We start from the raw sequence: 18,545 nt of genomic DNA, 5'->3' as shown, positions 1-18,545 counted from the left end.
CTCGTTGGATACTAGAAACCCAGGAAGTTCCGCAGCCAGCATTTGATTGATTCGTAAGCGAATCTCTAAAGTAAGCTCGTAACTCAATAATGATTCGTCGCTACCATCAGATAAAATTTCAAAGCTCCGTAAAACCCCGAATTATAAGTGCGAAAAAAAATAAAATTGAATGAACGGATGTAAAGAACCAATAGAAAAAACAGTCTTCAACCTTCATAAAAGGCATTGTCAACCCTCCTTTATACTTTGATTCTGACTGACCTCCTTAACCTTTGTACTCGAGAATCGTCTCATTTCCATCAACCAGCTATAGAACGTCGTAGGTCCTGTAAATAAACAAAGGAAAAAGAACCCACGATCAATTTTGAAAAAATAAAAAATTTGAATTTTCTTTCAGGGTAAAGTTTATTCTATTGGAAAAAGAAACATACACAATGGAGCCTCATCGTCCAGCAATGCTTAACAAGTTCATTCAAACCAACCAGGTTTCTATCCTTAACTTGCCCTTTTCCGGTGGTCAACCCAAGAAAGGCACTGAGGTCGCTCCTGAATTGATTGAACAGGCCGGTGTGCAAGAGGATTTGGAAAATTTGGGCTACTCTGTTCGTTACATCCAAAACCCTTCCTTCAAGACCCCTCCTAAGATTGAGGGTCCCAGCAAGGACTTGATCAAGAACCCTCAGTATGTTAGCGATGTGTGCCGTCAAGTTCGTGATACCGTTAAGAAGGAATTGAGCGAGGAACGTCTTGTCGTCAACGTTGGCGGTGACCACTCTTTGGGCATGGGTACCATTGAGGGTGTTCAAGCTGTTTATGATGATGCTTGTGTCCTTTGGATCGATGCGCACGCTGACATTAACACCCCAGAATCCTCTCCCTCCAAGAATCTTCATGGCTGTCCCTTGGCCTTCTCTCTTGGCTATGCCAACCCTGTTCCTCCCGAGTTCGCTTGGACCAAACGTGTCATCGACGAAAAGCGCCTTGCCTTTATTGGTCTGCGTGATTTGGATCCCCAGGAACGTGCCTTCCTTCGTGACCACAACATTGCTGCCTTTACCATGCATCATGTTGATAAGTACGGCATTTCCAAGGTTGTCGAAATGGCTTTGGAACATATCAATCCCGGCAACCGTCACCCTGTTCACTTGTCTTTTGACGTTGATTCTTGCGATCCCATGGTTGCTCCTTCTACCGGCACTCGTGTCCCAGGTGGTTTGACTTTCCGCGAAGCCATGTATATCTGTGAAGCCACTGCTGAAACCAGTACCTTGGTTGCCGTCGACGTTATGGAAGTCAACCCTTGCTTAGGCAATGAGGAGGATACCAAAAACACTGTCAACTTGGCTCGATCCATCATCCGTACAAGCTTGGGTCAGACCTTGCTTTAACTTTCTGATTCTTTCTATGGCTATTATGATGTTTCAAAAATATAATATATGATAAATTATTTTTATTCTAGCAATAAGACTAGGCTTTTGGGGGTTTCGTTTCATAAAAAAATAGAGTATATCAATAAATCTTCTTGCGTGCTAAAGTACAGGTACTTCAATTAAAAGTAAAATAAAATTGCAAGTAGAACCGATGACAGAATTCCCAAAAATCCCATAAACCACTGATTAGTTTGAACCTTCATGCTCTTGATTTCATCAGCTAATAGCTCTACTTCCTTATATATCTTTTGCTCCGTGTCATAAACCGAATTGTTTCTCTTAATCCCTGTATCTTTCATTCGTCCTTTTTCCAAGTTAAGAGTTAATCGTACTTCTGCTAGTGATGTCTTGACATCGTCCCGGACAGACGATTTCATTTTTTCAACTTCCCCTACGAGCGATTGCGAGTTCCTCCTAACTTTGTCAAACTCTTGCTCTTCAATGGCTTCTAAATACTTTCTGATTTGAATAAACGTCTTTTTCTGCTGAAAAGACACAGACTCTTGCTTCGTCTTAAATCCAATGTTTTTTTCCAACTCAGTCAATCTAAACCGTCGTGTTAGTAATTTCATTCCACTAGATTTCCATTGATAAACATACGCTTCTGCAGTAATTCTTTGCATTAATTTTGTGAATGCTCTCGCTTTTTCAGGCGCATATCCAGCTTGCATCAATCGAGCTTTGGATTCCTGTACAACAGATTGACTTGGCTCGTAAGAAGCAGAAAATCTTTTTAGAGACATTATATCTGATTTGTATACATTTGGACGAAGTCCACCAAATCCACAAAAGATTTCCTTTCTTAGTATCCTTGACATGATTTGTACGACCGAGAATTGGACCAAAACAATGCTTTATATTTATTCAACTTCTTTTAAAGCAATATATCCTTAATTAAAACATACTTGGAGTTTTGAATACAAATTCGTCAAAAGTCAGTCAGTAATCAGAATGGTGTAAGGAGAAAGTCAACATAATATTCTTCATATTTTGAACATGAGGAATATACATACTCTTTATAATAGAACTCGAGAATAAAGCTTTAAGTACTAAACTTTTTTATTTTCTGCTTTTCCTTTGCTTTTTGCTTTGCATAGTGAATGAATGTAAATTATATACGTCTTACATTATGAGACGTTATGCATGATTCTTAAAGACCAAGATGAGTTTCATTAATTATTATAATTAAAATAGAATGCTTATAACCAAGAATAATCCTTTGTCATCATCATTCGGATGAATAGCAAAAAAGACCAATCTAATAGAAAACGAAATAGAAAATCTCAAAAAACTTAGCAAATTTTGGTCTATCTTCTAATCTCATAAATTAATAAACAAGGTAATATTTCCAATGAACTAAAGTAAAGTCATATATGCCGTAAAGATCATAGAAACAAAGCCAATAATCCACATGGCAACGTCGAGGGTACGAAGCTTCCAAGTCGTCGCACAAGCTTTATAATGTAGCATAGGAGGATACATATAAATCAATGGTATACAACATACACTACCAACCATACTGACAAATTGGTCTAAACGAGAGGAGCCACTATTTAATTAGTTAGTAATATCCGAAATAAAAAATTGATCAAAACTTACGCCCAAGAAACAAGTATAGCGAAAATGACAATGAATACACGCAAAGTGTTTTTCCTCCACTTCACTTTACGATTGCGTTTACCGCTTCGCGTAAATATTCCTTGTTCAATAATAGCTATTGCAGGGAATAATTGTAACGGCGTACTAAGCAAGATGGCTACAGCATAAAGAAACTGAACAACAACTGTGAAGGAACTTTGAGGCATATTTAAAATGACAACTGTTTGTACTTTGGAGCCAAAAGCAGCATACGATAGAAAACCAATTGAAATAAATAAAAGGGAAATAGCCAGCATAACTCCTGTCAATAATTTAGGAAGATTTTTAGGACTTGCCATTTGTTCTTGAATAGGAAGAATTAAACAAATACCTTCATATGTAAAAATAGCAACGCCAATAAAAAGGCTGAAGTCCGTTTTGTTGAACAAAACAACATCAGCAACTCCTTTTGTTGCTAAAGTGAAAACATCCCAAAAGTAGAGGTATAAGATGCCAAGAAGAATAAAAGCATCGGCGATCAATGCAGTAGCTGAGAGTTTCGATATTTTTCGAATTAATGACAAAGGAACAAAGACTAGAAATTGCAGAAATATGAAGATGGCAACATGGTACTCTTTATGTGATGCGATAACAGCCCGAACACATGCTTGTAAGGTACTGGCCACAAATGATATATATGCACTAGCAAATCCAATCTAGAGTGGTTAGTATAAATTACGTTGTCAAAGGGACTTACTTGAGAAACGACAATGGAGGTTAAAATTGCTAATCGCATTTTGGGGCCATATAAAACCCCACCAATGTCACCAAAACTTCCAGGAATTTTGGACCGCGTTTCAATGAGCAAAAGAAAACAGATATGGGATAGGAGTCCTACTACCAGCAAACATACACTGGAAAAGACAAGACCACCCAGCAAAAACCTATGTAAATATTAGCAAAGTTCTCGGTTTTTTTTGGAAGAAACGATATTAAAACGTACGCTTTAGGAAGAAAAAGCACACCAGTTCCGACGAATGACTTCAGTAAAAGAAGGACAGCCTTCCCATTGGAAGCACTCCCTTTTGGCATTGCTTTATGGCGAGCTTGTTGGCCATCAAGCAGGGGTTCTTGCTCATACAAATCAGAATATTGAATCATCGATGGAGTAACGCGTCTGGGCATCGCAAAATCTTCTTCGTCTTCCTCATCTTCTTCACTCAATTCTTCACCTGCAAAGTGTCCATAAACAGACAGAAACTCAAGAAAATTTCGATTTAAGAAATTGGGTTTAACGGAAAAGTTACTAGGACTTCCCAAGGAAATGCTACTAGGTCGATTACGAAGGAAATCTCTTCGCATACCGCCTGCTTGTTTCAGGTCTTGGATATTCCTACTCGCATCGCTGGAATTGGGATTCAAAGCTGAAAAAGACCGAGAGCGTCCACGGCGTATAACTTGATTTTGATCTATTTCTTCTTGCCAACGATACACTTGTCGGTGGACATCACCGCCCTGCAAATATAAGGACGAAAACTCATCGTCTTTTGGACCCTTTTTGTTTAAGTGGCGACGAACGATATTTGGGTCTTCTGTGGTTAGGATATCGTCAGAAGCCAGTCCTAAACGGTGTGGCATTCTTTCCTCACGCGCAAGCGAGCCATAATTCGGGTGGATGGGCCTGTCATACTCAGGTGGGCGACTCGACAGCCAATTCGATTGAGAAGAAGGTGTATCAACAGTTATATAAGAATCTTTCTGTGGAGGAACAAATTCTTCCTGTAGAGGCGAATGGGATAACCGATGAATCTGCTGAGATCGTCTACTTGAATATGAGCCAACGATATTGAAATTATTGCTTTCGCTGCTTCGTCTTTTGATATTTATTGACCTGGGAGCACTCATATCAGTACGTTTTTTTGAAAGAGAACGTCGATTGTTATGATTAAGTTGCCAGATTGAGACAGATTTGCGATTCCTTTCAAGTTGTATTCCTTGGTAAAGGTTAAAAGCGCTAAATCATTGGGGTTTCAATAAATAATACAACACCACTTCTAAGGGAACATATATAGACGTATCTAAGTAAAATGCACACAAACTATGTGAGCTCAATGTGCAAGGGCACATTGTCACCTAAGTTTAGTCAAACCAATTTCTATGTCAGCCAACTTGCCAAATGCATAATTCTTTTTTAAAATTAGACATATTTATTCTTCCTTAATTTTCTAAAAAATAGAAAGGTACCCATATTAATTTGTACTTACAATTTTGCCGAACGCAATTTAGAGGAATTCAAAAGAGTAGACCAACAGGAACGTTTTCTCAAGGCAGATAAAGATTGTTTTGGTGAGTTTATAAAAGGTGAATATAATAAGGCCAAAGTATTTCTTAAAAAAGCATCTAAAAATAGCCTCTCAGATTCAATTGATTCCCTATTCTTCATAATTGCTCTACTGGAGGTACAAGAAACATTTCTTTTTTTTCTCTATCTTAGACTCTTTGGTTTCCACTTTGAAGTTTGCATGAGTTTTTTACGGCAAACAATACGAAGCTTTGTAACGTCCTCAAAAGTCACCACTACTATGCCAAATATAGTAAAGGAAAGATTGACTACACCTGTTCGGCCACCTGTGTTCAATAATAAAACTTTTTATAAAAGAACACTTCCGTCTCAGTGCTTGGCGTTTGACTCACATGAGGGTAAACAGGTTTTCTTGAGAGCACTTCAAGAAGGTCATATGGAAAATTACTTTTCTTTGGCCCAGCAAATGGTTACTCAGAATGAACCAGCCTTTTGCGGACTAGGTACTTTATGTATGATCCTTAACTCACTAAAGGTAGACCCGGGTCGCTTATGGAAGGGGTCTTGGCGTTGGTATGATCAAAACATGCTAGATTGTTGTCGTTCACTAACGGACATTGAACGAGACGGAGTTACTCTTGAAGAGTTTTCATGTTTAGCAAACTGCAATGGCTTGCAAACTGTGACGAAATGTGTGAAAGACGTTTCCTTTGAAGAGTTCACCAGAGACCTTATCACCTGTTCTACACAAGAGGACAAGATCATGGCAATTTCTTTCTGCCGTAAAGTTCTAGGACAAACTGGAGATGGCCATTTCAGTCCTGTTGGAGGGTTTAGTGAAAAAGACAGCAAAATTCTGATTTTAGACGTTGCCAGATTCAAATATCCCAGCTATTGGGTAGATTTGGAAATGATGTACAAAAGTATGTTTCCTCTAGATGCTACGAACCATCAGCCAAGGGGATATGTGATATTGGAACCTATGCAGCATCCAGTAGGCGTGTTTACGGTTGGTCTAAATAAGTACAGCTGGAAAAACGTTTCGAACCACCTTTATCATGGAATTGATGCTGCAAAATCCGTACAGGATCTAATTTCTCGCTTAGATTCTTTAAATCAATCATCCATACCGCTCATACAGCATCGATCCAACAGTTCCTTGTCTGCTGAGTTTCAGCATTTCTGTGATGTCCTTGAAAATACAGAAACCTATAAATTAGTCTCCAAGATTACACATTCAGATGCAAAGTATTTAACTCTGGCTTTTTGGTCTATTTTTTCTCTTTCCGTCTTTCAAAAGCACTGCAATCCTTCCCTCTTAAATCAACTCATTCCATACTTGAAGGAAATCGACATCAACGAGATTCAAACACAGATATATGTATTAAAAGAACAGCTAGAAAGTCTTACGCATTGTTGTAAAGCCGACAAGCCTTGTTCGGCTTCCGACTGTTGTAAGAGTTTGTAATACCCTTTTTTCTCTTTTTTTTTTGTTCTAGAGTTTAGCATTTTTTAGATTTGGTAATTATATCTATTTATTCATTCTTCTATTCTATTATTCATCTAAAACTTGGTTCCTTCGTGTTATGAATCATTATCAATTCTTAATAAATCAAGTGAAATAAAAATAAAGAGGCAAGACATAATCAAGTTGCAAAGGAAAAAACTTCGCCGTAATGACCTGCAAAACCAAGTAACGCACATGGGCTAAATAAGTAACAAGCGACATGGCTTGCATCATGGAAGCAAAGCTACTCTTAACGATATTCCTTGTCAAAAGCATTTGTTAAATCTTCCACGGTTTTTAAGAATCATGTCTCCTGATCAGATTGGTTTAGTTATGGCTGGCCTCTTGTCCCTTGGTGGAGCTAAGGGTTACTTCAGCAAGGGAAGCAAAGCTTCTCTCATCGCAGGTGTTGGTCTTGGCGGTCTTTATATGTATTCCTCAAGACTCATGAACACCAATTCTCCTAATGGTGTTCCTCTTGCCTTGGCTGCATCAGCCTTATTGCTTGCGTCTAGTGTTCCTCGTTTAGCGAAGACTAGAAAGCCTCTTCCTTTAATGCTCACTGTTCTCGGTGCTGCCTCTACAGCCTACTACTATAGACAATGGGTATAAATGTTATTGTTCACATTTCTTATATCAATATATGTATGTTGATGCAATAAAAGGCTTGTTTGATATTTCTATTTTCTACGGTTCATTTCATCAGTTCAAGTTAGTAATATCATTCAGCGCATAAAAAGTACAGTGTAAAAATATAAAAGTATCATAACAATTTCGTAATTTCGAGCATATACTTGCTGCTCTGTCTCAGCATTGGCTAATGAGTAAACTCGAACGGTGTCTAAAGTGATCAATATGAATCCGAAACACTACAGCCTAAATGCTGATTAGAAAACCTAGCACTTGTATTGTAGTAAAGAAGTCCTTTTTCTTCCATCACCAGTATGTTTCTTTAAAAGCTTGAAATTGGGGCCATGTTTGATGAAAGCAATCGCTGGTTTCCAACTTTCCTTTCGCTTCCGGAAGCCATTCTTGGATTTTACGAATCCGCTTTTCGCTTGAAGGATGAGTGCTAGCAAAAGCAAGTGCACCGCCCATACTTGATTCTGCAGCAGACATTCGCTCCCACATGCCCCTTGCAGCTTCAGGATCGAAACATGCCTGACTCATCAGCATCAATCCGATGTAATCAGCTTCGCCCTCCATCTTTCGGGAAAACGGTAAAAGTAGTCCAAAGTTTAATAAGAGATGAGAAAGCTGTCCCGACAAATCCAACGAAGCTGCTATTAAGTAAAAAATACAGCTAATAGCTCTAGTAAAAGCGATTTTTTCTGAAGAGTGCCTTGCAACTTGATGTGCCGTTTCGTGTCCCAATACAGCGGCTAGTCCATCTTCGTTTTGGCATATGGGTAATATTCCTTCAAAGACAAATACTTTACCACCAGGAAGCACAAAAGCATTGGCTGAAGGATCTCGGATCACATGCAACTCCCACTTCAAATCTGAAATCCCTGAAACAGCGATGATCCTCTTTAAAACACGAGAAACGTACAACGTTGTAGGATGATAACTTGGCAGCATACGATCTCCATACTGGGACATGATTTCTTTGTAAGCACTTTGAGCCATCTTTCGCTCAAAGTCTAACGATACATCATTAAAACGTCTACGGTTGCTTATGGGAACATATTCTAGATGCGTAAAGTAGTAGACTCCGCCTGTTGCAATAAGAGCACCGACGATTAATTGGAAACGCTTGTCTCTTGGATTTGGGCTAAATTCCCGATATTTCCTGGTGCCGGTCCCGTTGGAAGACCAATTGGGAAAGGAAGCATAATGTCTGGCTTTCGTCACTTGTTGAAAAGTAGGAGTAGGTCTCTTCAATAAGAAGGGAGATTGTTGTCTGAGCGACTGAGTAAGAGTAGAAAAGAGGGTTTTTCCTTTACTCCGGATCATGCTTGAAATTGAAGGGAAATTCTACTTTTTCGCGATCTTACAGTATATACAATACAATGGTGGTGTAAATAAATACGAGGTTTGTAATATTATAATATCGAAGTTCTGAGGGCTACGCTAACAATTATTAAAATTGAAGACTATATACACGAAAAAGGAAGGAAATAGAAATATAGAAAATATGCTGCCCAAAATCTGATTCATCCTCGCTTTTACTATTCATTTTTCCAGGAAGAAGTCGTTGAAGACCGATCGTTTGAACAGATATCATGAGAAATACGTTTGTCCTGACGAGCAGTTAAGACAGAAGAACACTGTAAGCAGAAGAGTAGTTCATTATGACAGGCCATGCTTTGAAAAAGGATAGAGATGGTGAAAAATCCGTTATGGTCGAAGAACGAGTGTTCTCAATAAAGGTTTGAAAGAAAACTCCAAGGAGGATTTCAAATTTGCGGTAGCACATGATTCGTTGTATGTTTAGTAAAAAAGTTGTCATACCCATAGAGAAGTTTTCTTTAGGGGTTCAGCGTAACCATCGAACAATTAAATAAAAACACAGAAAGACAAAAGCTGCACCCAAATAAAATATGACTTTGTCTTGCCTTGAACGCCTGTTGATAGCTGAGAGCGTCGTCCGTGTTATGCCCAACGTATTTGCTACATCAAGTATCTTCTTCTTTGTCGACTTTAAAATTGTTTTTTGTTCAACCAAGTCACCAAGTAGCAAACGGCCGCGTTCTAAATACTCGTCAATCTGGGTTTCTGCCCTTCCTAAGAAATCATTTTCACGTAAAAGCCCTTCCTGCCTGGTGATGTTGGGCAAGCCATTCTCAACGACTTCAGCATCCGTCATTGCATTTTCGCCGTAAGGGTTGTCGGGAGCTGCATTCGCATATCCTCTTCTTCCAAACAAATCCCTTCTATTTTTTGCATGGGCAGCCTCGCGAACTTGGACCTTTAGTTGCTCAAAATGCTCCGATAATTGGGAATGTTTTTGACGAAACTCTTGAACACGCACAGTGGCTTTATTTTTCTTCGCAGGTATCAATTCTCGCTTCACCATGCTATTGTAATCCTCGATAGAGCGAGTTAGAGAAAGAAAAGATGCCGATATTTGGCCTAGTTTCGTTAGTCATAATGAATTGACCGTTCTTCAAGGAAAGTTTCGCTTCTTGAACAGAAGAAAAGAAAGAAACATCTTTTCCATATGAATTTCTTTTTACCTTGGATACCAGCCAGTGATATAGCGTTGCTTTCATCTTCAACACCACGCTCAAATTCGTCCAGATCCTTTTGTATCGACTGAATTAACTTGGTACACTAACGATCACAGTTAATTTTTCTTTCAGTAATATATCATACATGGTTATAGAGGGTATTACTCATTATTTACCAGGAAAGGTTCCAAGACAAATATTCATTACGTCCTCTCTACATACATGGTGTAGTAGATGATTTATCGGCAAGTAACGATGTTACTCGTTATAAAACGACATAATGGGAATGTAAACAAAAGATATATTCATATAGAGACAAAATGGGCGTTGATTCATAAAAAGACATAATGGGTAATGGACCATAATAAGACATAATGGGATGGTAAACCAAAGGACAAATACTATAAATATGGCTAAGCAAGCTGATCAGGGGAATTTACTTTTAACCTTGTACTTAATTGATTTATGAAGAGTATCAGTATCGTTGCAACAATTCATTAATCATTATTACTTTCTATGAAGAAAAAGAAATATATCAAAAAGGGAATGAAAAATTAAAAAGAAACAAAAAACCTACATTTATCCAATTATCGTAAGTACCTAACACATTTGAAAAATAATTAATGACAAAAATGTTTGCCAGCAAACATTTGGCTTATGCCAAACGGCGTTTTCTAGAGGAGTTATTAGACGAGCGTACGCGCGAACGAGGCTTTTTCCAAAAATATTGCTTGTGAACTCGACGAGAAGAACGCACAGGACGCATAATCGGTGCATAACGCTGGCGACGTTCATCATCATCATCTTCTTCAGGGTTGTAAAACCACTCACTCCAGAGAGGATCACCATTGGCATCTGTTCCGTATCGTCGAACCTCCTTCAGGTATGGGTATTGCTTAGCAAGCTCGCGTAAATGGTCCTGGACGGCAGCCAAAGGCATACCACTTGGAAACAAGTGAGCAAGCACTGTCAATGCCGTTGTAGAAGTAGTAGAAAAAACCAACTCATCCAAAATGAGTCCCATTAATAAGCTTTCGGGAGCAGAATTTTCCTTTGAGGACTCAACATAATTATCAGAAGACTCAGTAGAATCGCCGTTTTCGTGCACACAAGTAGAAAAATTAGCATTTTGTTCGTCATTAGTGTTAGGAGTCATGGTCTTTGCATTTTCATCATTAACGTATGGTGAAACATGTAAAATGGCAGTAGGAGGTTCTTGATTGTCCTCCATTTCCGCGTTTGCAATAAGGTTCTTTACGTTTTCTCTGTTCGCCAAACATTCACCGCTTTCATCCATGCTATCATGGCGAACAACAATAGGTTCTTCTGGTGTTGGCACTATGCTATTGTAGAACTCATTGTCATGCTCTTCTTCGTCTTGATATACCTGGATGTCTTGGTGTGCATGGTTTGATTCAGAGCTAAAGAATTCGGTGTTGGGGTTAGCGTCGAGATGAGGCACTTCATTTTCCGTCTCGGCTATTGATTCATTCATCATAGACATGTCAACTTGTTCGTGAGTGGCATGTGGATTGACTTTTCCGTCTTCCATTCCAACCTGAATAAGTCTTTCCAGCATATTTCTTTTCCGTGTAGACTCACTTTCTTCGATAGGAGTGCTTGGAAAATTTTTGGAATTTGCTTTGGTCAATGCCTGAGCAGCAAAAAGTTCAGGATCAGCAACGAACTCTTGAGGAGGAGAAGAAGGCAACAGAGGAAGGTGTCCGCGAGTCGATGGGGACATCGGTGCTTCATTTTCATTTGCGTAGTCATAATCCGAGTTTTCTCCTTCGGTATCGAAAGGGTCTTCGGGCCAGCCCAGTAGCATTCGATACCCAAACACATCCAGTATGGGACAACTATCAAGTCCTGGACGAAACAAAACGACGCGGTCATTCTTTTTCATATGATATACGGCTTTACGAAGAGAGTCGGTAAGGATCATACCGTTCCAGCCCACACACTCAACGATCATACGGTCGAGCGTGCATATAACGATTGCATGAACACGTGAAATAGCCTTGTCAGCTGTGGAAAGGACATGGTCGCATTGTTGGGAAGAGCGTCCGATCTTGATAACGCGAGACACGCTCATTTTCACATAAGACATGGGCGTCAAAGGTTCCCTTTTCACGGCGGAGATGGGTGACGATGGTTGATAGAATGTATTACTGGAAGGCTCCGGAGTCAAAACGAATTGACCTAAAATAGATTAGTAAGATGTTTTCTGAAAACTGTTCCAGCTACGCTGATAGACAAGCTTGAAGGTTGTAGATCTAATCAATTACAGACATTGTGTAGAATGAAGTTGAAAATTACTACCCTTCTTGAGAGACAAGGCACCTACCTATAGGAGGATTCCCTACGTTAAGAGAGCCATTGGGATGCTTCGACATCCAGCTTTTCTTATGAAAAGTACTAGGAGACGAGGCGAGTGGAGAAGGAAGTGAGAACTCATTCTCTGTAACTGAAGCCATTGGAGAAAATGAAAGATATTAAAATTATAGAAACGATTGGAAAGAGGAAGAGAGTAAAAACAAAACAGAGTCCTTCTTGGAAACGCACCAAAATTTAGATAAGGAAATGTAATGTTAGGACGAACTAACAAAGAAAGATGCGGGGGAGTGAAACAAAGGAATGAAATTTAACTTAAAACACTTCAATGAATTACCTTAAATACCTAATGTTTAAAGAAATCGCTCAAATACGTTTCATACGTTTGGCATAATCCGGGCGGAAGGATGTCAACAAACAAAGGGAACAGCGTACACTTGACGAAGTTTCTTTAGTGGATTTGCAAGTGCTGTTGAAGCAACTGACGCAAAGTCTGCTGAAGAAAGACCCTGAAACGCCCCTTGCAATGTTTATATATATGAAGTACCGCGTTCGTGTCGCGACGCGTCGCGGCTGAAATTGAAGGAGCAATAAGCGTGAACGCGTTTTCTTTTTTCGTGTCCAGTGGATTCCAACGATTTCATTAAAACGCGACGCGTTGCTAAATGATATAGAATTATGTTATTTGTAATTGTTGTTTATCATGCGCAAGCGTAGAAAAACATGCGTTGTAAAAAAAAAAAGAAAAAGGAGTGTCTGTAACAAGGCGAAAGGTAGTTTATATAGAGGGTGAAATCATACCTGGAAACAAGGGATAGGAGTTTTCTTTTACGAAGGGTTGTCATTGTCATAGATCTGTTTTACTTTCCAACCCTGAAAAAACAACGTGTCGCAACTGCATCACAAAGAAGAAGTGGGATACTTAATCATGTTGGATATTTTTTAAAGATATAAACAATATGAAATGATCACAACCGATTCATATTTGAGTTTGAAAATCTGCTGCGGTGTATGTACGCTGTGAAATTGTTATGAAAGCACCACTTTCTGGAGGTTTCTTCTTTCCTCGTAGGAAGCTTGATGTAGAGGATAGGAATGGGTTCTATTTGAGTTTGATTCTAGTTTTAGTCATTCGATTTTCTTTCTTTGGAGGAAGGACGCGTTGTTTATTAAGGTAATTTAGCGTATCCATACAATTGTCATACTTTTCTTTCAACTCAATGGAAAGTAAATTCTGTATGATAAGCCTAAGAAATATATATCGTAGTACTGAATCGTTTCACAAAACCTTTAGTAAAAATCACACCAATTATATTTTACTTCCTACTGTGATTTGTGTGCGAATTCGTTGCATCCAATTGCTGTTTTCCGCTTTCTTTCTTAAAGAATCAGGCTGACATTAAAAGCGTTCCAACCACTTTCTTCCTTCGGAAAGAACTTTTGTTACGAAACACAGATCTACGTTTTCAATTTTGTTTTGTTTGTAAACATTCGAATTACGAGCTTTTCGACTTCTATACGCGTTAATTTTTTTACCAATTTTTAAAAATCTGTATACTCTATTACACATACCGCTCCCTGTAATACTGCGGTAAAAAGGCTCCAATACATGGAAGAAAGAAGTTTCGAGTTCAATCAAGAAACAGTTAGATTCCTTATGTAGAATCAAGCAAATAAATATATAAATTGACTTTATTATTTTTTTTGGATGTACTTACTGTATTTATAAGCATTAAATCCAAAAACACCAGAAATCGCTCTCTCATTTATTACCGCACTAACAGTCTGTCTTCAACCAATTCGCACCAGGACGTGAAGAAGTGTTTAATTCTTCTTTTTTGTGAAATACTTGTTGTAAAGGCTCTTGCGTTTTTTTCCAGAGCTTAATTAAATTACACATCTAGGTATTTCTATATCCTATAATAGGTATGTGAATTGTGAAAAATTTTGCATCAGGAGATGTGCTGGCATGTCTGCTGCTAGACTTGAGAAAAAATATAGGCTTTTCCAAAGCTTCCTGAAACATATGTTCTTAAATTGTTGATGTGTGGATTTCCAGTAGGTTTTTCCTAAAAATCGAGTCTTGTTTCAGTTTGCAGAAGCACAGCACAGTATAACGTTCATTGAATACTAATCAATCTTTGTAGAATCATGTCTTCCAGGACGAACGTTGTTGGTATCGATTTCGGTAACAGCAAAACTGTTATTGCTGTTGCTCGTAATCGTGCTATCGATGTCATTGTTAACGAAGTTTCCAACCGTGCTACTCCTTCCTTGGTCTCTTATGGCGAGCGTTGCCGTTTCCTTGGTGAAGGTGCCAAGTCTCAAGAGGCTTCTAACTACAATAACACTGTTGGAAGCTTAAAGCGCTTGGCCGGTCGTACTCTCGATGACCCCGAGATTCAACAAATTGAGTCTGCTTTCATTTCCGCTCCTCTCACCGAGGTTGATGGTTTGGTCGGTGCCAAAGTGCGTTATCTCAATGAAGAAAATGCTTTGTCTAATATCCAACTCATTGCTGCCTACTTCACCAAAATTAAGGCTATTGCTGAGGCTGAGTTGATTGGCTCCGTCAGTGACGTCGTCATTTCTATTCCTGCTTGGTTCACCGACATTCAACGTCGTGCCATTTTGGAAGCTGCCAACGTTGCCGGCCTCAATCCTTTGCGTTTGATGAACGACAACGCTGCTGCTGCCTTGACTTATGGTATTACCAAGACTGACTTGCCTGAGCCTGAGGACCCTCGTCGTGTTGCTATCGTTGACCTTGGTCACTCCAACTACTCCGTTTCTATCATTGAATTCAGCCGTGGCCAATTCCACATCAAGTCCACTGTTTGCGATCGCAACCTTGGTAGCCGTAACATGGACAAGGCTCTTATTGACCATTTCGCTGCCGAATTCAAGCAAAAATACAACATTGATGTCCTATCTAACTCTAAGGCCACCTTCCGTTTGGCCGCTGCTGTTGAGCGTCTCAAGAAGGTTCTTTCCGCTAATGCATCCGCTCACATTAATGTCGAAATGATCATGAACGACATTGATGCCAGCTCTTTCTTGAAGAGAGACGAATTTGAAGAACTCATTCGCCCTCTTTTGGAGCGTCTTACAGGACCTCTTCAAGAAGCCCTTTCCCAAGCCGGCCTCAAGAAGGAGGATCTTTTCAGCATTGAAATGGTTGGTGGTTGCACTCGTGTTCCCAGCGTCAAGGAGACTGTTTCTAAATTCTTTGGTAAGCCCCTTTCCTTCACCTTAAATCAAGATGAAGCCGTTGCTCGTGGTTGTGCCCTCTCTTGTGCTATCTTGTCTCCTGTTTTCCGTGTTCGTGACTTCAGCGTTCATGATATTACTCCTTATCCCATCACTTTCAGCTGGGAACCTATTCCTGAAAACCCTGAAGAAGATACCAACTTGGAGGTTTTCTCTCGTAACAACCCTATCCCCTCTACTAAGATTCTTACTTTTTACCGTAAGGCTCCCTTTACCCTTGATGCTTTCTACTCTCAAAAGGAATTGTTGCCTGGCAATATCCGCCCCAACATTTCTCGTTACTTGATCAATGACGTTAAGCCTAACGCTCAGGGCGATTTGAGCATTGTTAAGATTAAGGCTCGTCTTGATTTGCACGGAATTTTGATTGTTGAGCAAGCTTACATTGTTGAGGAGCAAGAAGTTGAAGAGCCTGTCGAGACTCCTGCTAAGGAAGGTGAAGAAGAAAAGGATGAACCTGTTAAGATGCGCAAGGTTAAGAAGTTGGTGAAGACTGCTGATCTTAGTGTTTCTGTTGAGGAAGAACGTCTTCCTGAAAAGGTTTTGCAGAAGTATTCTGAAGTGGAGCATCAAATGATTGCTGCCGATAAGCTTGTTGCGGAGACTGTTGATCGCAAGAATGCTTTAGAAGAATATATCTATGATACTCGCTCCAAACTTGAGGACATTTATGCCCCTTTCACTAATGAAGAGGAAAGCTCTAAGTTTAAAGAAATGCTTACTGCTTACGAAGACTGGTTGTACGAAGAAGGCGAAGACACTACCAAGGCTGTCTATACTGCCAAGCTTGAAGATCTTATGCGTATCGGAGGTCCCATCCGTCAGCGTTATTTAGACTCTGAAGAGGAGAAACGTCAAAAGGCTCAAGCTGAGCGGGACGCCGCCGCTTCTGCTTCCAAAGCTGAAGCTGAGAAGAATAAAAATCAACAGGAAGTACCCTCTGGTAAATTTGAAGCTGGTACTGGTGGTCGTGCTCCTCCTCCTCCTCCTGCTGAGCCAGTTGCTGAGGAAAACGGCGATCAGCAAAATCAAAATGAACAAATGGAAATTGATGAACAGAAACAATAAAGAAATTTAGGTACCGTTTGCTTATGATGTTTTAATATAGTTTTGTTCATCTTCGGGAGGAAGATTTTTAAAAGCTTTATTTTATCTTCGGAGATAATTAGGATTTATTAAAAGTAGTTATTGTTCTATAAAGTTTTACATTTATGAAAGCATGTATGCAGCATAGAAGTAAGCGTTTTCAACATAATTATCTGTGGATACTACATGGTCACCGTAATTCGATAATATATGTAAAGAGTGCATAATTCCAATTATAGAATTAAATTAAGAAGTTTATACTCTAAGATTATCACTGTTCACCACGCTGTTAATCAATATAAACAACGTGCAGGTGTAATTGCAGCAAAAGAGTATACAACAGACAAAGGTCAAACTAAAGATAACAGGTAAAACGGAAAAGAAAAATGCCCAGTTAAACATATACAGGGAAACCAAAGAAGTTATAAGATAGGAAGACGGAGAAAAAGGATGTAGATGTCAGAAATGGCTAGCATAGAATGCTATATAAGAGGGATAGTTAATTAAAGCTTACTTTAAAGTACCAGCAAATTTTGTAGATGTCGACATAAATGAGGGCCAAGATACTAAATTACATAATAAGGCATTTCGTTTTTTTCTTGTGAGGAACAGGAGGATCGAGTGCTGCCACGATAGCTTCATCGAACACGTTCTTTAAACCTTTTTGTGTTAAAGCAGAACATTCGACGTATTTAACAGCCCCTAATTCACGAGCTAAACGTTCGCCTTGCTCGTGTGTGAGTGTGTGTTTATGTTGGCGAGCTAACTTTTGCTGAACAGAAGGATCGTCACGTAAATCAATTTGAGTACCAACAATCAAGCAGGGAACACCAGGGCAATGATGATGAACCTCGGGAAACCACTTTTCTTTGACGTTTTCAAAGCTGGCAGGAGATGTGACGCTGAAGCAAACCAAGAACACATCAGTTTGAGGATACGATAAAGGACGCAAGCGATCATAATCCTCTTGACCAGCTGTATCAAATAACCCAAGAGTATAAGGCTCATCGCCAATCATGACGGTAACAGCATACTATAACAGGGTTAACTTCTTGCACGCTACACTCTGCAACATTATGAATCGAAATCAATTTTAACGCGAAAATAAACAAACTGAAAGATATCCTCTTTCATATAGTTTATTTCCAAGTCAATTATCATATACATTGAGGGCTCAACAGGCTCAATACAATTGAGCCTGTATCCCGTCAAGTGCACTTTTTCGTGAATCCATAACATTTTATCTGGTAAAGCTTCCACATACATTGTCAAAGACTGTAGGAACATAGTCACTTGGGAATTTATTTGTTGTGTAAGAAATCAGCAAGCAGGTCTATCATGTGTGTCAGTAAATAAAAGCCCCATTTTCTCTCACAAGAGCCTATTGCAAAGGTATTTATTGGTTTATTCTTTAACTTCAGTGATTTAAATTATGTTATACTCATCTTAACCATTCACAACCTTTGAGGATTCTTTCAAGAATAGGCTCAGTGCATATGACATGAACTACGTACCTTACCAACAGCACCGTCACCGACAACAACGCACTTAATAGTTGGCATGTTGCTTAATATTGACTCCTAAACACCTTCGTAAAAGCAAATTCTAACGAAACTGGTAACCTTAAGTCCGTCTGCAGACACGGTGTTGGTTGTAGGTAAGAAGCAAAGCCAGTATGACCGTCATATCCAGTTATTAACGATACAGGCTGATATTGCAATTTACAATAAAGAGATTTAACGCGAGTTTATGAAAATTTGTGAAGCTTGTTGAATTAAAAAATCCTTTCGTGACTACTGTACGGTCGTTCAGATTCGTTAACGTGTAGTTTAAAAATAAGCGAAAGGCTTGAAGTCATTTGATTA

At 39.2% G+C, this 18,545-nt stretch overlaps 10 protein-coding genes across 10 annotated transcripts; 4 read left to right on the top strand and 6 right to left on the bottom strand.

The window, feature by feature from the left end:
* Positions 1–190: 190 nt before the first annotated feature.
* On the top strand, positions 191–1,541 carry SPOG_02140 (arginase Car3). The gene has a single exon (XM_013167245.1). The coding sequence runs from the start codon at positions 435–437 to the stop codon at positions 1,386–1,388; it is 954 nt and encodes a 317-aa protein (XP_013022699.1). The 5' UTR covers positions 191–434; the 3' UTR covers positions 1,389–1,541.
* On the bottom strand, positions 1,419–2,377 carry SPOG_02139 (DUF1640 family protein). Its single transcript, XM_013167244.1, has 2 exons — positions 2,031–2,377; positions 1,419–1,976 (listed from the first exon to the last, which is right to left on the bottom strand). The coding sequence occupies exons 1-2, from the start codon at positions 2,246–2,248 to the stop codon at positions 1,550–1,552; spliced, it is 645 nt and encodes a 214-aa protein (XP_013022698.1). The 5' UTR covers positions 2,249–2,377; the 3' UTR covers positions 1,419–1,549.
* Positions 2,378–2,573: 196 nt separating this feature from the next.
* On the bottom strand, positions 2,574–5,113 carry SPOG_02138 (vacuolar amino acid efflux transporter Avt3). The gene is made up of 4 exons (XM_013167243.1): positions 4,012–5,113; positions 3,766–3,952; positions 3,030–3,724; positions 2,574–2,979 (listed from the first exon to the last, which is right to left on the bottom strand). The coding sequence occupies exons 1-4, from the start codon at positions 4,911–4,913 to the stop codon at positions 2,787–2,789; spliced, it is 1,977 nt and encodes a 658-aa protein (XP_013022697.1). The 5' UTR covers positions 4,914–5,113; the 3' UTR covers positions 2,574–2,786.
* Positions 5,114–5,172: 59 nt separating this feature from the next.
* SPOG_02137 (phytochelatin synthetase) lies at positions 5,173–6,817 on the top strand. The gene has a single exon (XM_013167242.1). It carries the CDS (start codon positions 5,531–5,533, stop codon positions 6,776–6,778), a length of 1,248 nt encoding a protein of 415 aa, XP_013022696.1. The 5' UTR covers positions 5,173–5,530; the 3' UTR covers positions 6,779–6,817.
* Positions 6,818–7,060: 243 nt separating this feature from the next.
* SPOG_02136 (uncharacterized protein) lies at positions 7,061–7,564 on the top strand. The gene has a single exon (XM_013167241.1). It carries the CDS (start codon positions 7,124–7,126, stop codon positions 7,427–7,429), a length of 306 nt encoding a protein of 101 aa, XP_013022695.1. The 5' UTR covers positions 7,061–7,123; the 3' UTR covers positions 7,430–7,564.
* SPOG_02135 (metallopeptidase Oma1) lies at positions 7,398–8,876 on the bottom strand. Its single transcript, XM_013167240.1, has one exon. It carries the CDS (start codon positions 8,771–8,773, stop codon positions 7,754–7,756), a length of 1,020 nt encoding a protein of 339 aa, XP_013022694.1. The 5' UTR covers positions 8,774–8,876; the 3' UTR covers positions 7,398–7,753.
* SPOG_02134 (SNARE Bos1) lies at positions 8,831–10,193 on the bottom strand. The gene is made up of 3 exons (XM_013167239.1): positions 10,136–10,193; positions 9,997–10,093; positions 8,831–9,892 (listed from the first exon to the last, which is right to left on the bottom strand). Exons 1-3 carry the CDS (start codon positions 10,157–10,159, stop codon positions 9,297–9,299), a joined length of 717 nt encoding a protein of 238 aa, XP_013022693.1. The 5' UTR covers positions 10,160–10,193; the 3' UTR covers positions 8,831–9,296.
* Positions 10,194–10,469: 276 nt separating this feature from the next.
* Positions 10,470–13,189, bottom strand: SPOG_02133 (uncharacterized protein). The gene is made up of 2 exons (XM_013167238.1): positions 12,338–13,189; positions 10,470–12,192 (listed from the first exon to the last, which is right to left on the bottom strand). The coding sequence occupies exons 1-2, from the start codon at positions 12,465–12,467 to the stop codon at positions 10,646–10,648; spliced, it is 1,677 nt and encodes a 558-aa protein (XP_013022692.1). The 5' UTR covers positions 12,468–13,189; the 3' UTR covers positions 10,470–10,645.
* Positions 13,190–14,055: 866 nt separating this feature from the next.
* SPOG_02132 (heat shock protein Pss1) lies at positions 14,056–16,814 on the top strand. Its single transcript, XM_013167237.1, has 2 exons — positions 14,056–14,250; positions 14,472–16,814. The coding sequence occupies exon 2, from the start codon at positions 14,476–14,478 to the stop codon at positions 16,660–16,662; it is 2,187 nt and encodes a 728-aa protein (XP_013022691.1). The 5' UTR covers positions 14,056–14,250; positions 14,472–14,475; the 3' UTR covers positions 16,663–16,814.
* On the bottom strand, positions 16,747–18,338 carry SPOG_02131 (rho family GTPase Cdc42). Its single transcript, XM_013167236.1, has 3 exons — positions 18,195–18,338; positions 17,945–18,013; positions 16,747–17,713 (listed from the first exon to the last, which is right to left on the bottom strand). Exons 1-3 carry the CDS (start codon positions 18,240–18,242, stop codon positions 17,252–17,254), a joined length of 579 nt encoding a protein of 192 aa, XP_013022690.1. The 5' UTR covers positions 18,243–18,338; the 3' UTR covers positions 16,747–17,251.
* Positions 18,339–18,545: the final 207 nt, after the last annotated feature.

Source organism: Schizosaccharomyces cryophilus (assembly GCF_000004155.1).
Source record: "Schizosaccharomyces cryophilus OY26 unplaced genomic scaffold supercont4.2, whole genome shotgun sequence".
Taxonomy (NCBI): Eukaryota; Fungi; Ascomycota; class Schizosaccharomycetes; order Schizosaccharomycetales; family Schizosaccharomycetaceae; genus Schizosaccharomyces; species Schizosaccharomyces cryophilus.
The sequence above is the reverse complement of the archived record's forward strand: the minus strand, read 5'-3'. Positions and strand labels throughout refer to the sequence as shown.

Bases quoted from the DNA above. Each gene is read 5' to 3' on its own strand.
- SPOG_02138 (XM_013167243.1), bottom strand. From the start codon at position 4,913: ATGAGTGCTCCCAGGTCAATAAATATCAAAAGACGAAGCAGCGAAAGC. The intron at 3,953-4,011 runs GTACGTTTTAAT...ATATTTACATAG, and splicing joins GTGCTTTTTCTTCCTAAAGC to GTTTTTGCTGGGTGGTCTTG. The intron at 3,725-3,765 runs GTAAGTCCCTTT...TAACCACTCTAG, and splicing joins CCTCCATTGTCGTTTCTCAA to ATTGGATTTGCTAGTGCATA.
- SPOG_02134 (XM_013167239.1), bottom strand. From the start codon at position 10,159: ATGAGTAATACCCTCTATAACCAT. The intron at 10,094-10,135 runs GTATGATATATT...TGTGATCGTTAG, and splicing joins GTAATACCCTCTATAACCAT to TGTACCAAGTTAATTCAGTC. The intron at 9,893-9,996 runs GTAAAAAGAAAT...TAACGAAACTAG, and splicing joins ATCACTGGCTGGTATCCAAG to GCCAAATATCGGCATCTTTT.
- SPOG_02137 (XM_013167242.1), top strand. From the start codon at position 5,531: ATGAGTTTTTTACGGCAAACAATACGAAGCTTTGTAACGTCCTCAAAA.
- SPOG_02133 (XM_013167238.1), bottom strand. From the start codon at position 12,467: ATGGCTTCAGTTACAGAGAATGAGTTCTCACTTCCTTCTCCACTCGCC. The intron at 12,193-12,337 runs GTAGGTGCCTTG...AATCTATTTTAG, and splicing joins CGTAGGGAATCCTCCTATAG to GTCAATTCGTTTTGACTCCG.
- SPOG_02136 (XM_013167241.1), top strand. From the start codon at position 7,124: ATGTCTCCTGATCAGATTGGTTTAGTTATGGCTGGCCTCTTGTCCCTT.
- SPOG_02131 (XM_013167236.1), bottom strand. From the start codon at position 18,242: ATGCCAACTATTAAGTGCGTTGTTGTCGGTGACGGTGCTGTTGGTAAG. The intron at 18,014-18,194 runs GTACGTAGTTCA...CACACATGATAG, and splicing joins GTGACGGTGCTGTTGGTAAG to ACCTGCTTGCTGATTTCTTA. The intron at 17,714-17,944 runs GTATGTGGAAGC...ACCCTGTTATAG, and splicing joins TTCCTACAGTCTTTGACAAT to TATGCTGTTACCGTCATGAT.
- SPOG_02139 (XM_013167244.1), bottom strand. From the start codon at position 2,248: ATGTCAAGGATACTAAGAAAGGAAATCTTTTGTGGATTTGGTGGACTT. The intron at 1,977-2,030 runs GTATGTTTATCA...ACGACGGTTTAG, and splicing joins CAAAGAATTACTGCAGAAGC to ATTGACTGAGTTGGAAAAAA.
- SPOG_02140 (XM_013167245.1), top strand. From the start codon at position 435: ATGGAGCCTCATCGTCCAGCAATGCTTAACAAGTTCATTCAAACCAAC.
- SPOG_02135 (XM_013167240.1), bottom strand. From the start codon at position 8,773: ATGATCCGGAGTAAAGGAAAAACCCTCTTTTCTACTCTTACTCAGTCG.
- SPOG_02132 (XM_013167237.1), top strand. From the start codon at position 14,476: ATGTCTTCCAGGACGAACGTTGTTGGTATCGATTTCGGTAACAGCAAA.